General features: G+C 39.0%; 2 protein-coding genes across 3 annotated transcripts in view; one reads left to right on the top strand and one right to left on the bottom strand.

Moving 5' to 3' along the window:
• Positions 1–657: 657 nt before the first annotated feature.
• Positions 658–9,360, top strand: LOC128512979 (myosin regulatory light chain 2B, cardiac muscle isoform-like). 2 transcript variants are annotated; one of them, XM_053486551.1, is made up of 7 exons: positions 658–721; positions 2,630–2,716; positions 2,967–3,042; positions 3,840–3,944; positions 4,032–4,110; positions 5,553–5,601; positions 9,100–9,360. In XM_053486551.1, exons 1-7 carry the CDS (start codon positions 719–721, stop codon positions 9,202–9,204), a joined length of 504 nt encoding a protein of 167 aa, XP_053342526.1. In that variant the 5' UTR covers positions 658–718; the 3' UTR covers positions 9,205–9,360. The 2 variants fall into 2 exon arrangements, with proteins under 2 accessions (XP_053342526.1, XP_053342525.1); XM_053486550.1 differs by lacking the exon at positions 658–721 and having other exon boundaries at positions 2,606–2,716.
• Positions 9,361–15,101: 5,741 nt separating this feature from the next.
• Positions 15,102–20,417, bottom strand: part of LOC128512806 (collagen alpha-1(XXVI) chain) — a 42,121-nt gene continuing 36,805 nt past the window's right edge. Inside the window, exons 11-14 of the mRNA XM_053486229.1 lie at positions 17,301–17,336; positions 17,151–17,204; positions 15,813–15,897; positions 15,102–15,401 (exon numbers count right to left, since the gene is read on the bottom strand). Of these exons, the coding sequence (XP_053342204.1) occupies positions 15,250–15,401; positions 15,813–15,897; positions 17,151–17,204; positions 17,301–17,336 (327 nt within the window). The 3' untranslated portion in view covers positions 15,102–15,249. The remainder of the gene's footprint in view (positions 15,402–15,812; positions 15,898–17,150; positions 17,205–17,300; positions 17,337–20,417) is intronic.

Here is a 20,417-nt window from a genome sequence, read left to right as displayed (position 1 = left end):
TGCCTGTGGTGTGCGAATGTTGACTACGGTCGCAAAAATAGGAATGGTCACTATTGTCCTCCACGGTCCCTAGAAGGACTACAGAGGTTCCTAGATGGATGTATAGGTGGATGGATGGATGGATGGAACTTGTGTATGTTGTTTAAACTGAGAGTTCTTAAGACTGGGACATTGATTTTTTTACATTGAGGTCATTAAACTCTTACAGTAAGTGCACTCAGGTTTGTCTTGTATCCAGGGTTTTGGATAATGTAATGTAGTGACCTTAAAACACTATCGTGTAATCTGAGCAACGGTTTCAGCGAGTAGCCCCATTTACATAGCAGCAATCCCCCACTATATTGCAATGATGGGTGCTTAGTGTGGAGACATTTTTTTTTCTTGTTAGACCATTGTTATTTAGACTAGAACATGAATGCTACAGAGAATTGTGGTTCATTCAAACTGTCCTGACCTCTCTCTCTTTGAGGTCCTGCCATATAACTCCAGAACTTCGATCATGGACACAACTCTCTTTTAAAGAGCAGAAGAGTAACACATGGTCCACATACCTCCCAGGGGCGGTTAGTTATTGCATATTTCCAAGCTAGCATCTATTGTCTAAATTTAGAGCAGGTATGCCTGGCCAGCGCGCATTTCGTATATAAAACAGTTGGGCCGGGAGTCTATTGTCTCCCCAGTTTGACTGTGTGCCTGCAGGATCTCAGCCACCATCACAATGGTAGGATATCATTCGACTCCTGGTTTTATTAACGATTTAATAGTGATAGATGAGCATGGAATTAATTAATGTTACTGATGCATAGAGAGGATCGTGGAGGATAACTGTGCCAAGGTCAATGGCATGTTGGATAATGAATTGAGGATGATGTTGAGGTTTTATTCCGAGATTTAACATTTCTGAGCATAAATCAATGTTCCAATTTTGTTTATGGATCATGTTTCGGACAAGATGTTCTGATTGGGAATTCATAAATAATTGTAATTGAAAAGTTATTAAATGAGAGGGGTAAGGGGTATGGATTGGGTTCGCTGTTGCATCCTTTCTTATGAACAAAGTAAAATGAATTCCAAAGAAATTGTCCTGGATCGGCGTAACACGCTCAAATTCTTACATACTCTGTGTGAGATCAGGTTTGTTTAACAGAATATGAAACAAGCTAATATATACTGTATGATGGGAAAATAATTGCCACAATTCTCACAAGTTTACTCTTGAGGTTGGGGCGGAATTTTCCATTTATACATTTCTATACATACTGGGCTTAATTACCTGTATCTAGCTTTTCCTAAAACTAAAAGTGTACTCTGAAACTGCTTAGAGTGTGCCCTAACTGTTGTGCGCCCGAAATTTACTTTCTGGCAATAAAGTTTAGGAAATAAAGGGCACCATGGCTGCCTTAGGTACACTCTTCTCTTGCTAGTTTAGTGTTTTGTTTTTTTTTTTTCATTCCAATTTGCATACCGAGTATTATTTTATTATTTATTTTTTTTTAAAATCATTTTCGTTTAATACGAAGGGTAGAGGTAGCTTGGTGGATAACCCTTATTCGGGCGATGAACCACACAGTTGGTAACTTCAAAGTGCCAGTATCTGTACCTCAAGAAAAAAAACTAACAAACCAAATTAGTGTTTCTGTATTTTTGCACATAAATAAATGTGCCTCGAAATTGATCTCTGATTGAATTGCATCAATTAATTATTTTAATAATAATATATAATAATATTTAATAACCACAAAAGTAAAAAAAAAAAACAAGGCTTGGGAAAAAAAATTCTTGGAAATTTATTTCGGTAAGTATCCAAGAGAAGGATGCTGGACTGCTGATCAGAAGGTCCTCGTTTTAATCCCTGGCACTGCCAAGCAGCCACTGTTTCACCCTTATCTGCTCAGATGCAATTGGGCATCGAGCTGGCAACCCATACCTGTAAGGAACCTGCCAGATAAATGACAGATATCTCTCCATGGGTGGAGAGCTTTTGTCGCCTTGCGGCATGTGGACAGACCCTTAGCTTAAGTTTACCATGAAATGATGGTTGGCCTCTCGGCTGCTCCTAGCGTATCAAGGTCTCGTCACAGTAGACCACCCGGTCCGCACACAACTTGGCACAGGTTTTGTGCCGGATTCCGTTCCTGGTGCAACACTCCCATTTTATCCGCATTCAGTGTCTGGGGTTTGGACATTGGCTGGGAATTAAACCCGGGCCTACCACATTTTCACAAAAAAAAAAAAATTTCAACGAAACTTGTGAAGCAAATAAGCAACTTAACTTGACCATGTGATCAGCATCTCCTTAAAAATGTCAAATCACTGTACTTGCATTAATGCTAATTTTGGTATTGCTGAATGTTTTTTATTTAATCATGTTGCTATGGCACTGCACAGAGGAGTCTGACTATATGATTAACTATAGGTTATAATATTCTGCTATATATGTTCATCTAGTGGGAGAATCATATAACCGATTATATAAAATATAAAAATGACTGCAGAACATAATACAAGTACAAAAAAAAAAAAAAAACATATTCGTATCCAGAGTTACACAGGAATTAATCTAATTCCAATCATATGTTTAATTTCTGGTGTCATAATGCTTTTAATGACCTCTGCTGATGTTCTCCAGGCACCCAAAAAGGCCAAGAAGAAGGAGTCGGCCAGCTCCAATGTGTTCACCATGTTCGAGCAGTCTCAGATTCAGGAATTCAAAGAGGCAAGAGCCTTTTCCCCATTTATCCCAACGTGCATGATATATGATATTTCCAAACAATACAAACCATAACTCACAGCGAGCTCTGAGCTTAAGAGCCGATTCCTTGGCTGAGACCAGACCTCGGCTATAATCACAGTAATTTACAGTGCACATGATGGATGGACTCTTAACACATTAGTCGTAGCACATTTCTTTGATATATAGAGAGCGGATAATGTATCTTGAGTTAGTGTGTTGTAAATGCCTGCAGGCGTTCACCATTATGGACCAGAACAGAGACGGATTCATTGACAAGAATGATCTCAGAGACACTTTCGCCGCTGTAGGTAAACACTTTCCGTTTCTCAAGTAACAGTTTAATGGGTGAATTTATGACCGGGGTGCCATTTGGGTCCCACTGATATTACAGTTACATATGTATGGAAGTTAAGGGCATTTTAAATATTTTAAACAAATATCCGTGCTTTAAATAAATAACATCGAGCATTAATGAAAACCTGTAAAGGGTTTAGAAAAGGGCAACTGTGCCTGTTCCAGACCACTATTATTACACTTATATCATAAAAATCACATTATTGTCATTTAAAATATATTTAACATGTGATGCTTGAAGCAATTTCTCCATGGCTTGTCAGTTATAAGTTATGAACAATGTACACTGTAGTCACAAAATATTTAGTCAACACTGTTACAGAGTTAACACACTGAACCGTATCAAAGTCAATCAGCAAATATCATCCAAATTTCACTTTAATTACTAAAATAATGAATACATTAAATTCATGAGAAATTTCATCGCAAGTCCTGGTTTGACTTGAACGCCCCTTGTATTTGCTAATTCTTTGCTAGAAAAAAAACCTGAACGGTGTTTCTTATTTAAGAGCATAAACGATGAAGAATCCATAATCAAAATAATTCATAATTTGTATTATTTAAAAATGGTTAAACAATAAAAACTTGCTAGGAGCTACAGAGAAAATGGAAGCTAATGGCTCAATATTCAGGTGGCTTGATATGATGTCGAGACAGGATTCTGGATCACAAGAACCACCGTAACATTTAAAAAAAAAAAAAAAAAACCCGAATGAGCTTTAGCTGTGTTTTTTTCCCTTCATGCTTCCAGGTCGTCTGAACGTAGGGAGCGATGAGCTTGATGACATGCTAAAGGAAGCTCCAGGTCCTATCAACTTCACAGTGTTCCTCAGCATGTTCGGCGAGAAGCTCAAAGGTACACTCCAGCTTCGGTTAATATAGCAATATAGCTAATATAAATCTCCTCCCAGTTTGTCTAGTCTAACTAGTGAGAACCTTTTAGGTACTGACCCAGAGGAGAACATTCTGAACGCCTTCAAGATCTTCGACCCAGAGGGAACCGGTGTACTAAAAGGAGATGAGTGAGTGTTTAGCTTTTAAAGCTTTCTTTTCTTTCTTTTTTTTGTTTGTTCTTGTACAGTGGTCAAAAATGGATGGATTGATGGATGTAAACCATTTTGGTCCGAAGTTGCAATACCACAAATAAGGACGCCTTCTTGGTCTTAGAAGATCTAATGCTGATTTGATTGGATATCACAGCAGCATAAACAACCACACCTCTTCTTTATGACTTTATGACAATCCTTATAATCATCCTCCACCTTATAAATGTTACAACCTCCACCCGAATTAATGTAATTGTGATTATATCATGATGATTGTACACAGCACTGAATAGTGAAGATGGAGGTAAAATCAATATAGTATATATATATTTTGGCAAAGCCACATGTCCTGTTTGGCGTTTGCCAAAAGACATGCTGGGGAGTCAGAAAACAGGTGGGAAAATATTCTCCCATGCGATAAAAAGAAACTCAGTGGGTTTGGTTCAATCCAGTCATCATCCTGAGAACACCATTCATATAGTAAACCATCATCAGCATCACGTTAAATGTAACCATTGGTTGTTTCTCTAACTAAATGGCGGATTCAGTTATATTCTAATTAATGTACAATTTTAACTATACAACATTGAAATTTAACTATATGTACCACTCCGTGATATGTACATGGGTAAGAGTTGGTCGGCACGGTCCTCAGTACTGGAAAGGAGTTACAGCAGCTTCCTGCCAAAACCATTAAAACCAGTTATGGAAGCACCTTCAGCAAGAAACACATCAGTTACTGTTATGTTATCTTAAACAACAGGCTGTTTCTAAGTTGTTCCGAATTACCTCTGTCCATGGCTTATGTGAGCTACAAAGCTAACTAGCTTTTAACACAAGTCTGAATCAGAAATCCATCGCTAACCACTGATCAAGGGAACTACTTGATGTGTGGAACAAAGGATAGTCCATCCTTTAGGGAGCACTAGCCTTCCATTTAACACTTTTTGAGATTCAACCACGGAACTTGGAAGATGGTTGATGTTAAGTAAGCCAAAATAAATGGAAATGTAAAGTAAAGTTTCTCAGGACTGTCCACCACCACCATGGTCCCAATCTTTGGGGTACATAATACTGAAAGAATTTTCAGAATCTATCTACATCTCCGTTAATTACCCCAACTGTCAGTCGCCAGATTCGCCATTGGCAGTTATCGCTAATGTCCTAATCTGTTGTTAATAAATGGTGTTGCATAAAAGCAATATCACACTTGCATACAGCTGCATCACGTCTATGCTGATATCCAGTACAACAGCACTCCCTTTCGTGTTATATTGCTTAGTTACGTCCATTCCAGTTCCAAGTTGCAACACTACAAAATGTAGATCATTTTAAGGAGTGAATATTTATACACTGTACAATCACGGTGACTACTTCATGATTTGTTCATGATTTCTTTTTCTTTTGTTGTTTGACAGGATCAAGTTCTACCTGATGACTCAAGCAGACAAATTTACAGAAGCTGAGGTGAGCGACAATAAATGTACTGTACACGTCTTTGGGTGCTTTTTATTAGAGGGAAAAAATGGACTACGTACTGATATGGAAAAAATATATAGATAAATAAATATGAAATAATTGAAAAATTGTAGCTGGTATAGGGTACGTAGCCAAGCTTAAGAGCTAGGTTAGCTGTATTATTATTATTATTATTATTATTATTAATAGCAATTGAAAAACTATTGGCGAAAGAAATATGAAATATTTTCAATTTACATTTTGATTTACATATATCAACATTTTATTGAGTCACTAACAAGACTAATCTTTCACCATCATTTAGTTCTCCATTCTGAAAGTTAATATTTCAGACAATGGACTTAATATAACACACACACACACACACACACTATCAACAAAAGAAACATAACATCAGTCTGGTATTATCTGCGCATTTCCTCTCTCTCTTTCTTTCTCTCACACACACTCCTGCACACAAGAGTCACTCATTTTGGGTAGCAGCTTTCATGCACCATATATCAAAGCCTTGAAAATAAATGCCTATATAACACACACACACACGCACACACACACATTCACGCACACACACATAAAAACAAACAAGCCCTCTGTTCCCATGGCAGCAGTGTGCAGTAATCTGATGGCTGGCTTCCCATGGCACCCTGTTCTGACTCACTGATGGCTCATGTGATTACAATAATCCATCTTCCTGTCAAATACCCCCCAAAACCCCACATAGGATAATGTGGGGGAGGGGGCAAAATGAACGAAGAAAAATTGCTTAGGCACACTTTGGCTCCCATGTGTCCAGCAGATGAGCGGCCATGCTGCGTTGGCAGGGTAATGGACGCTCGGGAGGGAGGGGGGTGGGGGAGGGTTGGGGGGGCACAGGGGCTCGTGGGCAGCGCTCTTGATCAACCATGTGGGTACACACAGGAGACATGTGCTCACGCTCATGATCAAACGCTGTGCCACTCGTTCCCTATGGACGGTTCCCGCTGGGTTTATTCCGAGTTCGGTTTCAGCTGACAGGAGCAAGAAAAACACACACACACACACACACACACACACGCCAGCACAGTATGCAAGGCAGAGAAGGACAGAGATTGGGATGGGGGTGTTCAGACAGGGAGACACAGTGGCCAGGTGAAACAGGGATCAGATATGAGGCCGATAAATAAATTATTGTAGCAGATGCGAAGCTGTATTACCTTTTTTTTTTTTTGGTCCACCAGAAGGTAGATCTAGAGCCATCATGAGCATGTTGACTAACTAGACGGCATGGTATCAGGGCTTATTTACGTATCATTCTTAATAATTCATTACTTTATCTGCCAATAGGAATGAAAAAGCTCAACCATAAAATACTGTAAAGTCAATGTACTTTTTTTTCATAGGCCACCCTATACATACAGCTCATATTTAGACTATTTATTCCGTGCACACAAAGGAAATTGTATCATGGTAGCCCGAAAGCGCCTGTACCATATACAGTATGTACACTGCTTGGGGTAAAAAAAAAAACGTCTAACACTTTAAGCTTTCATTTTTTCACCTTTAGCTTTGATTACAGAGGACAATGTGTTGGCCAGTTCATGTGTGAAAAAGATTCCTCAGGTTCCCAGAACCACTCTTTCACAATCTGAGTCCTAGAATATCAGAGATTAATATTCACCGCCAGGGAAGAAAAACTTCGTAGATGTGATAACCTGGTTATTCAGTACATTCAGGTCATCAGCTGACTCATTTAATTGCAGCATAATGTTGCCACTTGAAGCAACCCCAGATCATAAGACTGCGTCCAGAGGCTTGTACAGTGGCCACTATGCATGAGCTTCATGGTCCTCCCGTCTTACTGTACGTTGATTTGCCCATCGCTCTGGAATAGGTTCAACCTGGACTCATCGGACCACATGACCGTTTTCCAGCTCAGCACTCAGCAATGCTTCCAGGTTTTGACAATGTGTTGAACCCAGTTCTACTAATGTCTAATTTCCTTAGTTGTTTTATGAAGTACTATAGTAATAATATGGTATCATTTACATTTAGACAGACGCTCTTATCCAGACCACTTACATTTTTATCTCATTATACATCTGAGCAGTTGAGGGTTAAGGGCCCTGCTCAAGGGCCCAACAGGGGCAACTTGGTGGTTGTGAGGTTTGAGCCTGGGATCTTCCGAACCGTAATCCAATGCCTTGTAAATCGTAATACATACCATCTATATATATGAGGTCAATAAGTATTTGATCACCCTGTGATCTTGCAAGTTCTTTTACTTAGAAATCATGGAGGGGTCTACAATTTTCAGCATGGGTGCATTTCCACTGTGAGAGACAGAATCCAAAAAGAAAAATCCGTAAATCACATTGTATGATTTTTTAACAATTTATTTGTGAATTACTATTTCCAATAAGTATTTGATCACTTGCTTATCAGCCAGATTTCTGACCCTCAAAGACCTGTTATTTTGCTTTTAAATAGTCCATATGCTTCTTCCGGAGCCACTCCTTGGTTTTCCTGGCTATGTGCTTTGGGTCATTGTCATGTTGGAAGACCCAGCCACGACCCATCTTTAATGCTCTGACTGTGGGAAGGAGGTTTTTGCCCAATAGGTTACAATACATGGCCCTGTTCATCCTCTCCTTAATACAGTGCAGTTGTCCTGTCCCCTGTGCAGAAAAACACCCCCAGAGCATGATGCTTCCAGCCCCATGCTTCACTGTAGGTATTATTGGGATGATACTTATCATTCTTCTTCCTCCAAACACGGCGAATGGAGTTAAGACCAAAGAGTTCTACTTTGGTCTCATCTGACCACAGGACTTTCTCCCATGACTCCTCTGGATCATCCAGATGGTCCCTGGCAAACTTGAGACGGGCCTGGACATGGGCTGACTTAAGCAGGGGAACCTTCCTTGCGACTCAAGATTTTAAACCATGACGTCTTAATGTATTACTTATGGTAGCCTGGGAAATGATGGTCCCAGCTCTCTTCACGTCATTGACCAGCTCCTCCCGTGTAGTTCTGGGCTAATTCTGATTGTGGGGTGCACAGGTGTCTTTATGACAGCTAACGACCTCAAACAGGTGCTACTAATTTACAATCATGAGCAGAGTGTAGCTGGACTATTTAAAAGCAAAATAACTGGTCTTTGAGGGTCAGAAATCTGGCTGATGAGCAAGTGGATCAAATACAGTAATACACAGTAATTCACAAATAAATTGTTAATAAATCATACAATGTGATTTCCGGATTTTTCTTTTTAGATTCTGTCTCTCACAGTAGAAATACACCTATGCTGAAAATTGTAGACCCCTCCATGATTTCTAAGTAAGAGAACTTGCAAAATCACAGGGTGATCAAATACTTATTGACCTCACTGTATATATATATATATAGCTAGCAATTTGAGGAATTATACCCAAGACATACAATATCCACCACTTTTTTTATCGTACAATTTATTTCAACCATCCTTATTTGCTTCACTCTTCTTGCAGATGGCGCAGATGTTGCAGATGTTCCCTCTGGACGTTTCTGGTAATCTCGACTACAAGAATCTCTGCTATGTGATCACACACGGAGAGGACAAGGAGCAGGAGTGATGAGACAGGGAAATAAACTTTGATTTATAATGCCATTCATTGATGTCATTGTTGTTACATATTGTTAGTACGTTTGTGGATAAGCTTTGAAGACCATTGTGTGTGTTATGGTAAAACTCTGAAGATGGATAAAGACTCTTGGGATTGTACAAAGCCTCCATTTTGTGGAATGATTCATTCTGAAAATGTTTGCTGAAAAAAAAACAAAAAAGGTTTAAGGGGTCCACTTTACATGGTAGCAGTACTGTAAATGTTAAACTGTTAGCTACCAGTCATTTCAGGAATAGAAAATAAATGTAAGATATAATAACACAATAACATTACAAGATGGCACAGCTGGTAGCTCTGCTCCTTCTAAGCACCAGGGGAACGGGTTCAGTCTTGGGGTTGGGTTTCAGTCTCTGTAGAGTTTCATGCCGTATGTTCTCACCATGTCCCGTGGGTTTTCCAGTTTCCTCCCAGTAGGTCGATTGTGTGCATTTAAGAACAAACAACAACAAAAGATATACCACTAATCTTTCCATTGGACACAGTATGCCATCTTAGAATACACTACTTGTCTCAAAAAGGCTAGACAGATCAACATTCTCGAGAAGGAAGCTGAACTGTTAAGGAAAGGATCCTTTATGATTCTTATCTAGGTTCCTTCTGCATCATGCTGATGGTAAGATCAGAATTTGGAACAACTAGCATGACTCCTCTGAGCCTTACATTTTGAAGTATAGGGCATGTTTTCCTTGAATGCATAAAAGCTTCAGATAATCATCATTGATGCCATTATGATTACAATTTATCACAACGCACATGGACTCTTTTGGAATGTACTTTGTGTCAGGACATGTATTTTCTCAGAATGGCTTCAAGACCATTTGCTTTGCTTCAGTGGCTTCTGGTCTCTTTGGGATTATGTTAAACAGGGATGGTCACATCATGACTACACAGAAATACATTTTACAGTGCAGCCCATATGATCCAATATCCGTGCACAACCAAATCCAGAATTTTGAAAACAGCAGAATTCAAACTCAACATGGGTAGCTTGGTGATCTTCTCAATGAATCAATGGTTAAGTCAAAGTAATATTTTAACTCAATTTTCAAATGTTCTAATTAAAATTTTACAGTTTCACATCTACACATTCACTCATTTATTATTTATAGCCCTTATCCTGTACAGGGTAATGGGAGGCCTGGTGTAATCGTAGGGCACAGCTGGGGTACACCCTGGACAGGGTGCCAATCAATTAGCATGTGTTTTGGAATGTCGGTGGAAACTGGAATACCCAGAGGGAACCCACCAAGCATAGGGAGAACATGCAAACTCTACACACACAAGAACAAAATACGTTGGTATTATTGGGACCTGCGACGGAAATCGATTCTGGTGGTGAGAGGCCACAGCGCTAACCACAGTGCTAACCACCCAGATTCTTGTATATAAAGACATTAGCAAGAAGCTAGGTAGCTAACTCAGGTGATCGAGTGATATGTTTTTTTTCTCCAATGACAAACTGTGTGGTCAATGTTTTCAAGCAAGTAACAAGCAAATACATTCTGTTTTGATGAATCTAAAGCTACAGTAATACGACAACTACAGTGGCTTGCAAAAGTATTCGGCCCCCTTGAACTTTTCCACATTTTGTCACATTACAGCCACAAAAATGAATCAATTTTATTGGAATTCCACGTGAAAGACCAATACAAAGTGGTGTAGACGTGAGAAGTGGAATGAAAATCATACATGATTCCAAAAATTTTTTACAAATAAATAACTGCAAAGTGGGGTGTGCGTAATTATTCAGCCCCCTTTGGTCTGAGTGCAGTCAGTTGCCCATAGACATTGCCTGATGAGTGCTAATGACTAAATAGAGTGCACCTGTGTGTAATCTAATGTCAGTGCAAATACAGCTGCTCAGAGGTTGTCTAAGAGAAAATTGGGAGCAACAACACCAGGGATAAAGTTATTGAAAAATTTAAAGCAGGCTTAGGCTACAAAAAGATTTCCAAAGCCTTGAACATCCCACGGAGCACTGTTCAAGCGATCATTCAGAAATGGAAGGAGTATGGCACAACTGTAAACCTACCAAGACAAGGCCGTCCACCTAAACTCACAGGCCGAACAAGGAGAGCGCTGATCAGAAATGCAGCCAAGAGGCCCATGGTGACTCTGGATGAGCTGCAGAGATCTACAGCTCAGGTGGGGGAATCTGTCCATAGGACAACTATTAGTCGTGCACTGCACAAAGTTGGCCTTTATGGAAGAGTGGCAAGAAGAAAGCCATTGTTAACAGAAAACCATAAGAAGTCCCGTTTGCAGTTTGCCACAAGCCATGTGGGGGACACAGCAAACATGTGGAAGAAGGTGCTCTGGTCAGATGAGACCAAAATGAAACTTTATGGCCAAAATGCAAAACGTTAGGTGTGGCGGAAAACTAACACTGCACATCACTCTAAACACACCATCCCCACTTTCGAATATGGTGGTGGCAGCATCATGCTCTGGGGGTGCTTCTCTTCAGCAGGAACAGGGAAGCTGGTCAGAGTTGATGGGAAGATTGATGGAACCAAATACAGGGCCATCTTGGAAGGAAACCTCTTGGAGTCTGCAAAAGACTTGAGACTGGGGCGGAGGTTTACCTTCCAGCAGGACAACGACCCTAAACATAAAGCCAGGGCAACAATGGAATGGTTTAAAACAAAACATATCCATGTGTTAGAATGGCCCAGTAAAAGTCCAGATCTAAATCCAATGGAGAATCTGTGGCAAGATCTGAAAACTGCTGTTTACAAACGCTGTCCATCTAATCTGACTGAGCTGGAGCTGTTTTGCAAAGAAGAATGGGCAAGGATTTCAGTCTCTAGATGTGCAAAGCTGGTAGAGACATACCCTAAAAGACTGGCTGCTGTAATTGCAGCAAAAGGTGGTTCAACAAAGTATTGACTCAGGGAGCTGAATAATTACGCACACCCTACTTTGCAGTTATTTATTTGTAAAAAAATGTTTGGAATCATGTATGAATTTCGTTCCACTTCTCACGTGTACACCACTTTGTGTACGTGGAATTCCAATAAAATTGATTGGCTGTAATGTGACAAAATGTGCAAAAGGGGGCCGAATACTTTTGCAAGCCACTGTATATACAGTATAACTCATTTAAACATAAGACATTTTGCTTTGTTTATTTCTGATTCTTTGAGAAGCCATGTTGATTTGATGTCACTCCTTAAACAGAAAAGGAACTCAGATTTGGGAATTATACTGTACATGGAGTTGCTTTCTGTCAACCTGCAGTGGCAATTTACAGTACTGTATGTAACAAACAACACAAAAGCCCATCCGATCTGTTAAGAATTTGTGCGTATATTGAACATAAGGTTATTTTTAATATCCTTTAAATATCACCCATTTTAAAGTTAAAACAGATTTGCTATAGATGGCGCTATTATTATTATTATTATTATTATTATTATTATTAATTATTAATAGTGGTGTGAGTAGTAGATCATTCTAATGAACGCTCTAAATTGGGTAATTTTTTAATTGTATTGTGTAATGACAAAAAATATCTGGTGTAATCAACAATTTATGTAATTAAAAGTAAGAATTTGTCTGTACTCGCTCTTTCAATGATGTCTTTATGTTTTATACATGGGAGAATCAGAAAACACAAAATGTTCTGTCTGTCTGACTGAACAGCCAAATTTTGTCACGGCATCACACTGAACTGACTGGACAGAATTTAATGAACCCTTTGCAATACTTAAATATTTGCTAGATTTAATAATCTACTTTAAAATAAGTCACTAATAATCTCCTTGCTTAATGTAAACAAACACCTGCACCAATAGATATTAATTAGTAAAGCTGAACTGAATTTTTTTTGGGTGGGATTAGTCTATATTTTTCTTTCCCATTGACAAATAACAAAATGAAATGACAATGGATTCAAAATCCTGCTGTAAACTAGATAGATTTTGTAGATTTCCTGATATTCAGCCACCGATATGGAAGCCAATATCATATAATGTTGTCACGTCAAACTAAATTTTGTGAAATTACATTACATCGGCTTATTTTTAGCTTTCACCTTTTAACTTTTCCTAAAAAATATTTATCCGGCTACTTAAAGCAGTAAATTCCTGATTATTATTCTTAGTTATTTCTTTTTTTTTTTTTTTTTTTTGGGGGGGGGGGGAGGGGGGGCAGTATTTCCTAGCCCTAGGCACAACTGTGTAACTGCTGTCCCTCTCATTCTAAGATGAGTATGAATCAAAATAATTCCACAGTCATAAACAAAACTGATCTAGCTACTGTATAATAATACAGTATATTGTATATCCAGACAGAAAAAGTCTAGTTTGCATCCTGAGGTTTTTGTTTTTTAACTTGGTTATATATATATATATATATATATATATATATATATATATATATATATATATATAAAGTTACACAATATACAATATAAAAAACAACAACCAGGTAACACCATAAAGTCAAAAAACGAGAATCTTTTATTAAATGACATTACAATTTTTTTTTGTGTGTGTGTGTGTTCATCGATAAAAAAAAAAAAGCACTTTCCACAAACAAACCTCGGATCCATTTTTATTGCCATGTCAGCGCCATATCAACCTGACGCCAGAGTGCAAAAAAAGAAAAAGGTAAATATTGGCTGAATAAAAGGCAGAATATACGAACAGCCATGACAGCATACAGTCTTCAGTACAGTACAAAGCCAAACTACAGTAAATCGGGTCAGACTTTATTTTGAAATATTATTAACACGGCTGTTAACTACTGTATGAGAGCAACCTGGGTAAATATTTATATTTATATATATATAATTTTTGAACCGAACCAGCAGTGTACCACCGCTTATCAGCTGCTGATGTAAGAAAAAGGTCAACTTATGGAAAGATCCTACAGGCTACAGTCGAAGTAAAACCGATAATTCAAATACATAACATCTAAGCTAAAATGACAGTGAGGTCGTTAAATAAATGATTGGAAACGGGGCCCTAATGCTCGGAAGTCAGTGCACTCTGTAATCTCGTCTCAGCGCTAATGGAGCGTAAATGAGTGAGACAAATGTTATCTGGGAAAGCGGCTTTTGAAAACAATTGGCTTATAAATAGGGCAATCCCATTACAGCAGAGCACCGAGTCACGGAGACATGTTTCGTTATCTTAGAGTAAGTACGCTATTAATTTCCTTTCTACAGAGCCAGCTGTACTCTCAGCAAACCTACTCGGGAGAAAAGACGGTCTGCGGCGGCAGACGAGGAAAGCTGCAGTCCGCCTGATATGTTTGTTACACTTACACGCACGGTAGGGCGAGACAAATAATACGGGAGAAACCAGAACAGAAACACAACAAGAAAGCCAAGACCACGGGGAATCAAAGCCACGGTTGCAATTTAGCTGACAGAAAACATCCCACCAAATCCGAACGAGCTGTTTTCAGAACTGCAGAAACAAAACAATAGGTGGCTGGGGTGGTTTATTTTTTTTCTTCTTTTCTTCTTCCCTTTCTCTTTTTTTAGGCTGATCCAGATGTTTCTCATTTGACGATGTTTTATTTGGAGCTGCCTAGCAGGCAGGAGCCTCATTTGTTCCTTCCTGACTCTCTACAGCCTTAACGAGCTTAAGAACCGAGAACAAGCCCGAAGGACGCTGACGAGCCATCACCAGGTGGAGTGCAGGGCCTGTCTACAAGTGTGTGTGTTTACTGGGTATGAGCAGGAGCGAGCGGAGTGGAGTAGAGACAGCAAGATGACAGTTCATAAACTAGAAAAATCTAAACTTACAAAGAGTGTACACACACACATACACACACACACACACACACATACACCCAGGTACAAATATAAAAACACTTTCATGTCTTATAAAAAAAAAATATGATTCATACTTTGCCTTGTGAAGACTGTACAGCGAAAACAATTTCCCTATAAATGATGGAAAGTTCATGAGAAGTTCACGAGATTAAGTTCATTATTAACAGCATTGAATGACAGATACACAGAAATCACAGGGGGAAATGTCAAACACTCCTCCTCTTTTGCTGGCTGGAGTAGAGAGAAGAAGAAGAAGAGGAGCGAAGGCGCACTGATTCGGCCCGTTTGAACTTCATGGACGGGAGACTGAGAGCATCTGACAGGCCGTCTAGTCCGGAGCCAGCCTCTGCTGGGTTCTCTAAAGGCAGATACACACACACACACACACACACACACACACACACACACACACACACACACACACACATATAGAGTCTAGCTGTTCTCTTCTTCCTTAACGTTATCCAGACTTAGTTCATTACATACACCTGTCCCGGGTGGTTTGTCTAATCTACCCTGTACTTCAGTTGCATTTCAATCATGTGCTCCGAGTGTCCGCTACTTCCTTCCTGTGCAAGGTGTCAAAAAGGAAACCAGACCACACGAAAGCTCACTAATCATTCTTGCAAAAGGCAACACTAGGTACGTTGAGGAAGGAAAAAAAAAAAAAAACTTATTCTATAAGAATCTCAGACCCATTAAGAGACCAAACTGATGGACACTTGATAAATGGCTACAGGAGCATGAATAAGTAAAACGTTCCCATTACCGTGAATGCCAATCATGTGCTCCAGAATAAGCACTCGCTCAGCCAGGATCTTCAGCGCTTCCCTCAGCTGCTGAACTCCTTCACCCTGCAATCACATCAGCACAAGTCCATTCGAATTTCATCAAGTGCGGCGAACGATGCATTTTGCAGCAATGGAAATCTGTCTTTAATTCGTTGAATGAAAGAAAACTTAAAATTTCTAGAGATCAAAAGCTAGAACGCAGCGGTTAAACAATATTAACTGATTTATAGGCTACTAATTGTTCATTCCCGTCATTCCTTCAGCTTGATTTATGCTTCAGCGTCGAGTCTACGGCGTACGCTAGGTTTCATGTAGGTAGTGCATAACCATGTTACCTATGCCACAGCCTGAAGTACACTTTTCTACAAGTGTGCCTACATGTCGCGGTGACGCGGACAATGACAACTCTGATTGGCCCACCTGATGGCGTCGCATTTCCCGTCTCTTCTTCTATACTTCCATAGTTTTTTTAAAATTAGGTTGAGAGTTGAATAAATGTGGGCCAAAATCAAGATTAGCCGAAGAAATTTGTAAATATGTTCCATTGTGCGAATCGTCTTCGCCACACTATGGCGGCACATCCTTGGTTAGAGATTGCCACAAACATCTGTTTGGACATTTCATTGGTCTCCTCTTCTCTGATGTTTTCTCTCTTTTCTGCATTGAAACAATTTCAAAAAAAGTAACTGTTGTAGGCGGCACAATGGTGTAGTGGTTAGCATTGTCGCCTTGCACCTCCAGGGTGCGGGTTCGATTCCCAGCACAGGTTCGATTCCCGTTTCTATGTGCATGGAGTTTGGATGTTCTCCCCATGCTTGGTGGGTTTCCTCCAGGTACTCCGGTTTCCTCCCACAGTCCAAAGACATGCAGATTAGGCTAAATGGCGTTTCCAAATTCCCCGTAGTGTGTTAATAAGTATGTCTGGTGCCCTGCGATGGATTGGCACCCTGTCCAGGATGTACGCCACCTCGTGACCCAAGTCTCCTTGGATAGGCTCAAGTCCCCCCATGACCCTGAATACAGGATAAAGCTGTATAGACGATAAGTGAGTGAGTGAGTAGTTGAAAATCTATTAGCTCCAATTCCAATGAAGAAGGTCGTGACTGTAGTTCGCAGTACAACAAGAAAAATTTACCAGAGAGTGGCAAAGAGACTTGTTAAGTGTCTCTCCTGCCAACTAGCGGCTTGGCGGTGTAATTGCCGAGCAACACTCACACACCAGCGCACAAATAAGCTCTGCGTAGTCTTGATGTAGAATCGTACCTCAGGCGTTAGGCTTCATATGTCATATCAATATCAGTGTTAGAGCAGCTCACCTCATTAGGGCTTTCTCCTGGGTCGCCTTTCTGCCCCTTGACACCCATCGGACCCTGTGAGGGCACAATAAAGAAGCAGATGTGGCTCAAAGATCAGATTCTTAGACGCCAAAGGCATGAGTATGCTTGTGTAAAATAAAATACACTTACAGCCAAGCCTTGCTCTCCAATTAATCCTGGAGGTCCCTGGATAGACGAATATTTACAAATTACTACAAAAAAAATTAAATTACTATATGCGATAATGCATATAATACATATGCATACATAGTACATAATACAGAGTAAAATATGGGACCTTTAAGTGTAACAGATGGACCGAGTGATCTGTGATGAAAGCCGCTGTGATATCCAGCCCTAGCTTATTTCATGAACGTTCCAAAACATTAAATCTAACAATAAACATACAAAACATATGTCTTTCATGATTAAATAAAACAAAATTTTACCCGATGTGTTTTTATTGAAAAATATAGCTCTGAATTTTGCCAGAACTTTGCTTTCATGAACCACCTCAGATCAAATGCAGGTTCTCCATCACCTTCTCTACATATCACGCACTGGTGAAGGTGTCCTGTTTCATCTTCATTCCCTCTAGAGATTGCTGGTTTTGCTCATCAGCCTCCTCCACTGCCACGGGCTGCGGCGTTACAGGGAGTGTATGTAAACAAAGCACTGTTTGATCCCAGCAAAACATGAGCTGGACACTTGAATATAAATGTAAGAATTATGAGCTGGAAAGAGCCGCTGGAGGAATATCAGATCAGATCTTCATTCATACTCAGAAATAGAGCCAGCGTTAGTCTTGGAGCTCAGTTTCAAACACATCATAAATCCGAGATGCGCAGTATGAACAAATCGAAAGATTCTCAAAAAATCTGTGAGAGATAACTCCGCTTGACGTCCCTTTCTCACTTTTATATTGTTCAAATAAGTGGAGAGATTTAACCAGCAGCAGGTCGTGACTGTATATTTGGGTTGCAGTAATTTCGACAGTCTCAAATAAAATAAAGTCATGAGGCTAGCATCTAAAGTCACAGCGGTGGACACACATTATCCTCTTCATAAGCACTCTTTCCCACTTCGGTTTGCTGCATTCCCAGCAGGAATTGTTGACTATCAAAACACTGTAGTGATAGGGTTATTTGCACCATTACAGATGTTGGGACTAAATCGTTATTAGGCTGTTTTCGGAATGAAATGACATCAGAACAATGTTGACTACATGACATTGGGATAACATTAAACAAAGCAGCACAAACCAAACGACTTTACAAGCAAATTAATAGCCAAAAACTCCAGTCGCTGCAGTGAAACCACTATGTGCTAACCACTGGATCAAAGGGAACATGTTGTTGAGGCTAGTAAACATGCAAACATAACAACACGACATGAGATACACGCACTGTGTGTGGGAAGCTGTTTTTTTTTTCCATCCAAATTGAGGTTGAAATTAAGTGGTTTTAAGGTTGTGCTTTAATCAATGTCATTTAATCAATGTCATTCTAATGTTTAAAAACGACCAGAATTGTCCAGATGTTGAGTATCATTGCAACGTGGATACAACGAAATTACAACAGTTATCCAACATTGACGTTCTTGATGGGTTATACTGTATCTTACAATAGAAATGTTTCCTTGCAGCATAGTCACCCTACATTCACATACACTTTAAATTTTTAGCAGCTATTTTTAATGATTAAATTCTAATTATCTGGTACAAAACAAGATCTGGACAAGTATTTACAGGGGCATTCCCACATTCCTAAACGTTTTGTAAGAGAACATAAGACTATCCTGAATCGAAATTCTTGTCAGTTCTTAGTCACTCATTATTTAAGTCATAAAATGCCTTAAATAAGAATGTTAAGATGTATTAACGCCCTCAAGAAACTCTCAAGAACTGTCTAAAAGCTGTCACGAGTTACCTACCAACTGTCACAAAGTATCTACTACACCGCAAGAACAGGCAAGACTCGTCAAGAACTGCTATGATTTCTTACCGGTTAAGAGCGACCGAAAATCCCATGACTACAGTAACTATAAATTAAAAAATATTTAGGCACTGCAATTTTTTATTCATTTTAATAGCACTAATGTTTGGTGTCTGATTTGTCTAAAGCAGCTATATTTCTTACAAATTTTGAAATAGTAAAAACTACAAAAAAAAGCATCTAATAAGCATTGAAGTGCTGTGGAAATAGTTTTGATCTTTTAAATGTCATGTCTCAAGCAAATCAATAGTTTTCCTTTTTTTTTTTTTTTCCTACGACACATTACTGCCTAGTAGGTGTCAGTAGATCACCACCTGCACATAAACGCAAAAGGAGGAAGATGCAAGCGGATTCTAATTTATGCAAAAACTGTGGTAGAGCAATTAAGATTTTGTCTAAATTATTTTTTGAAATTCTACATTTAAAAACGGTGGACTATCTATTACTAGTATTTAATAGTTGAGATAGAGTGTTTTTCAGGTTTGCTCCAAACCCTATTACAAGAGGTTTTAAGATAAGATAAGATAAACCTTTATTAGTCCCACAAGTTGGAAATTAGTTTTCCACGGCAGCAAGTGGACAGTACAAAGTTAAAAATTAAGAAACAACAGAATAAAGTAAAATAAAATAAAAATAGGGAAAATAAAATAAAATAAAATAAAAAATACTGACAGTATAAATGTATACTATACAATCTGGCTATAAAATATGGACATCTGTGTAGTAAAAAATATTTACATAAATATATATTTAGACTATAAGTAAACACAGTTGACTATAATATGTTGGTACTCAATAAATATATGTATACATACAGAGAGTGAATGACAGGCATTTACAATAATATTCGAAATGTTTTAAATGTTTTAAATTGCACTTTGCCAAGTTATGGAGGTTCCCCGAGACAGAAAGAAAAATTGCACGTTCCACCATAGTATTGCACACGACTGGAGATATTGCACATCACTATAAAGTTTAAAATGTTCCGTTATAATATTGCACATAACTACAACGGTGTATTTGATGTGTGCTTTTACAAGGGCTCCAGTAATCTAAGCTATACATTAACATTAAACAAGAATTTTTTTTAGGGCCCTATGATGTCTACAATATTGAGATCGTAACAGTTTAGGATCAAGCATTTATTGCAGTTCTGTTTTACTACTTTGACCAGCGTTAACTCTATGCTGCTAAATAGATCAGTGTACTCCCTTCTTAACTGATAGTTAAACATGCTAATAATCAGTGTTGGGGGACAGTAATTTTTAAAGTA

This window comes from Clarias gariepinus, chromosome 25 (assembly GCF_024256425.1).
Source record: "Clarias gariepinus isolate MV-2021 ecotype Netherlands chromosome 25, CGAR_prim_01v2, whole genome shotgun sequence".
Taxonomy (NCBI): Eukaryota; Metazoa; Chordata; class Actinopteri; order Siluriformes; family Clariidae; genus Clarias; species Clarias gariepinus.
The sequence above is the reverse complement of the archived record's forward strand: the minus strand, read 5'-3'. Positions and strand labels throughout refer to the sequence as shown.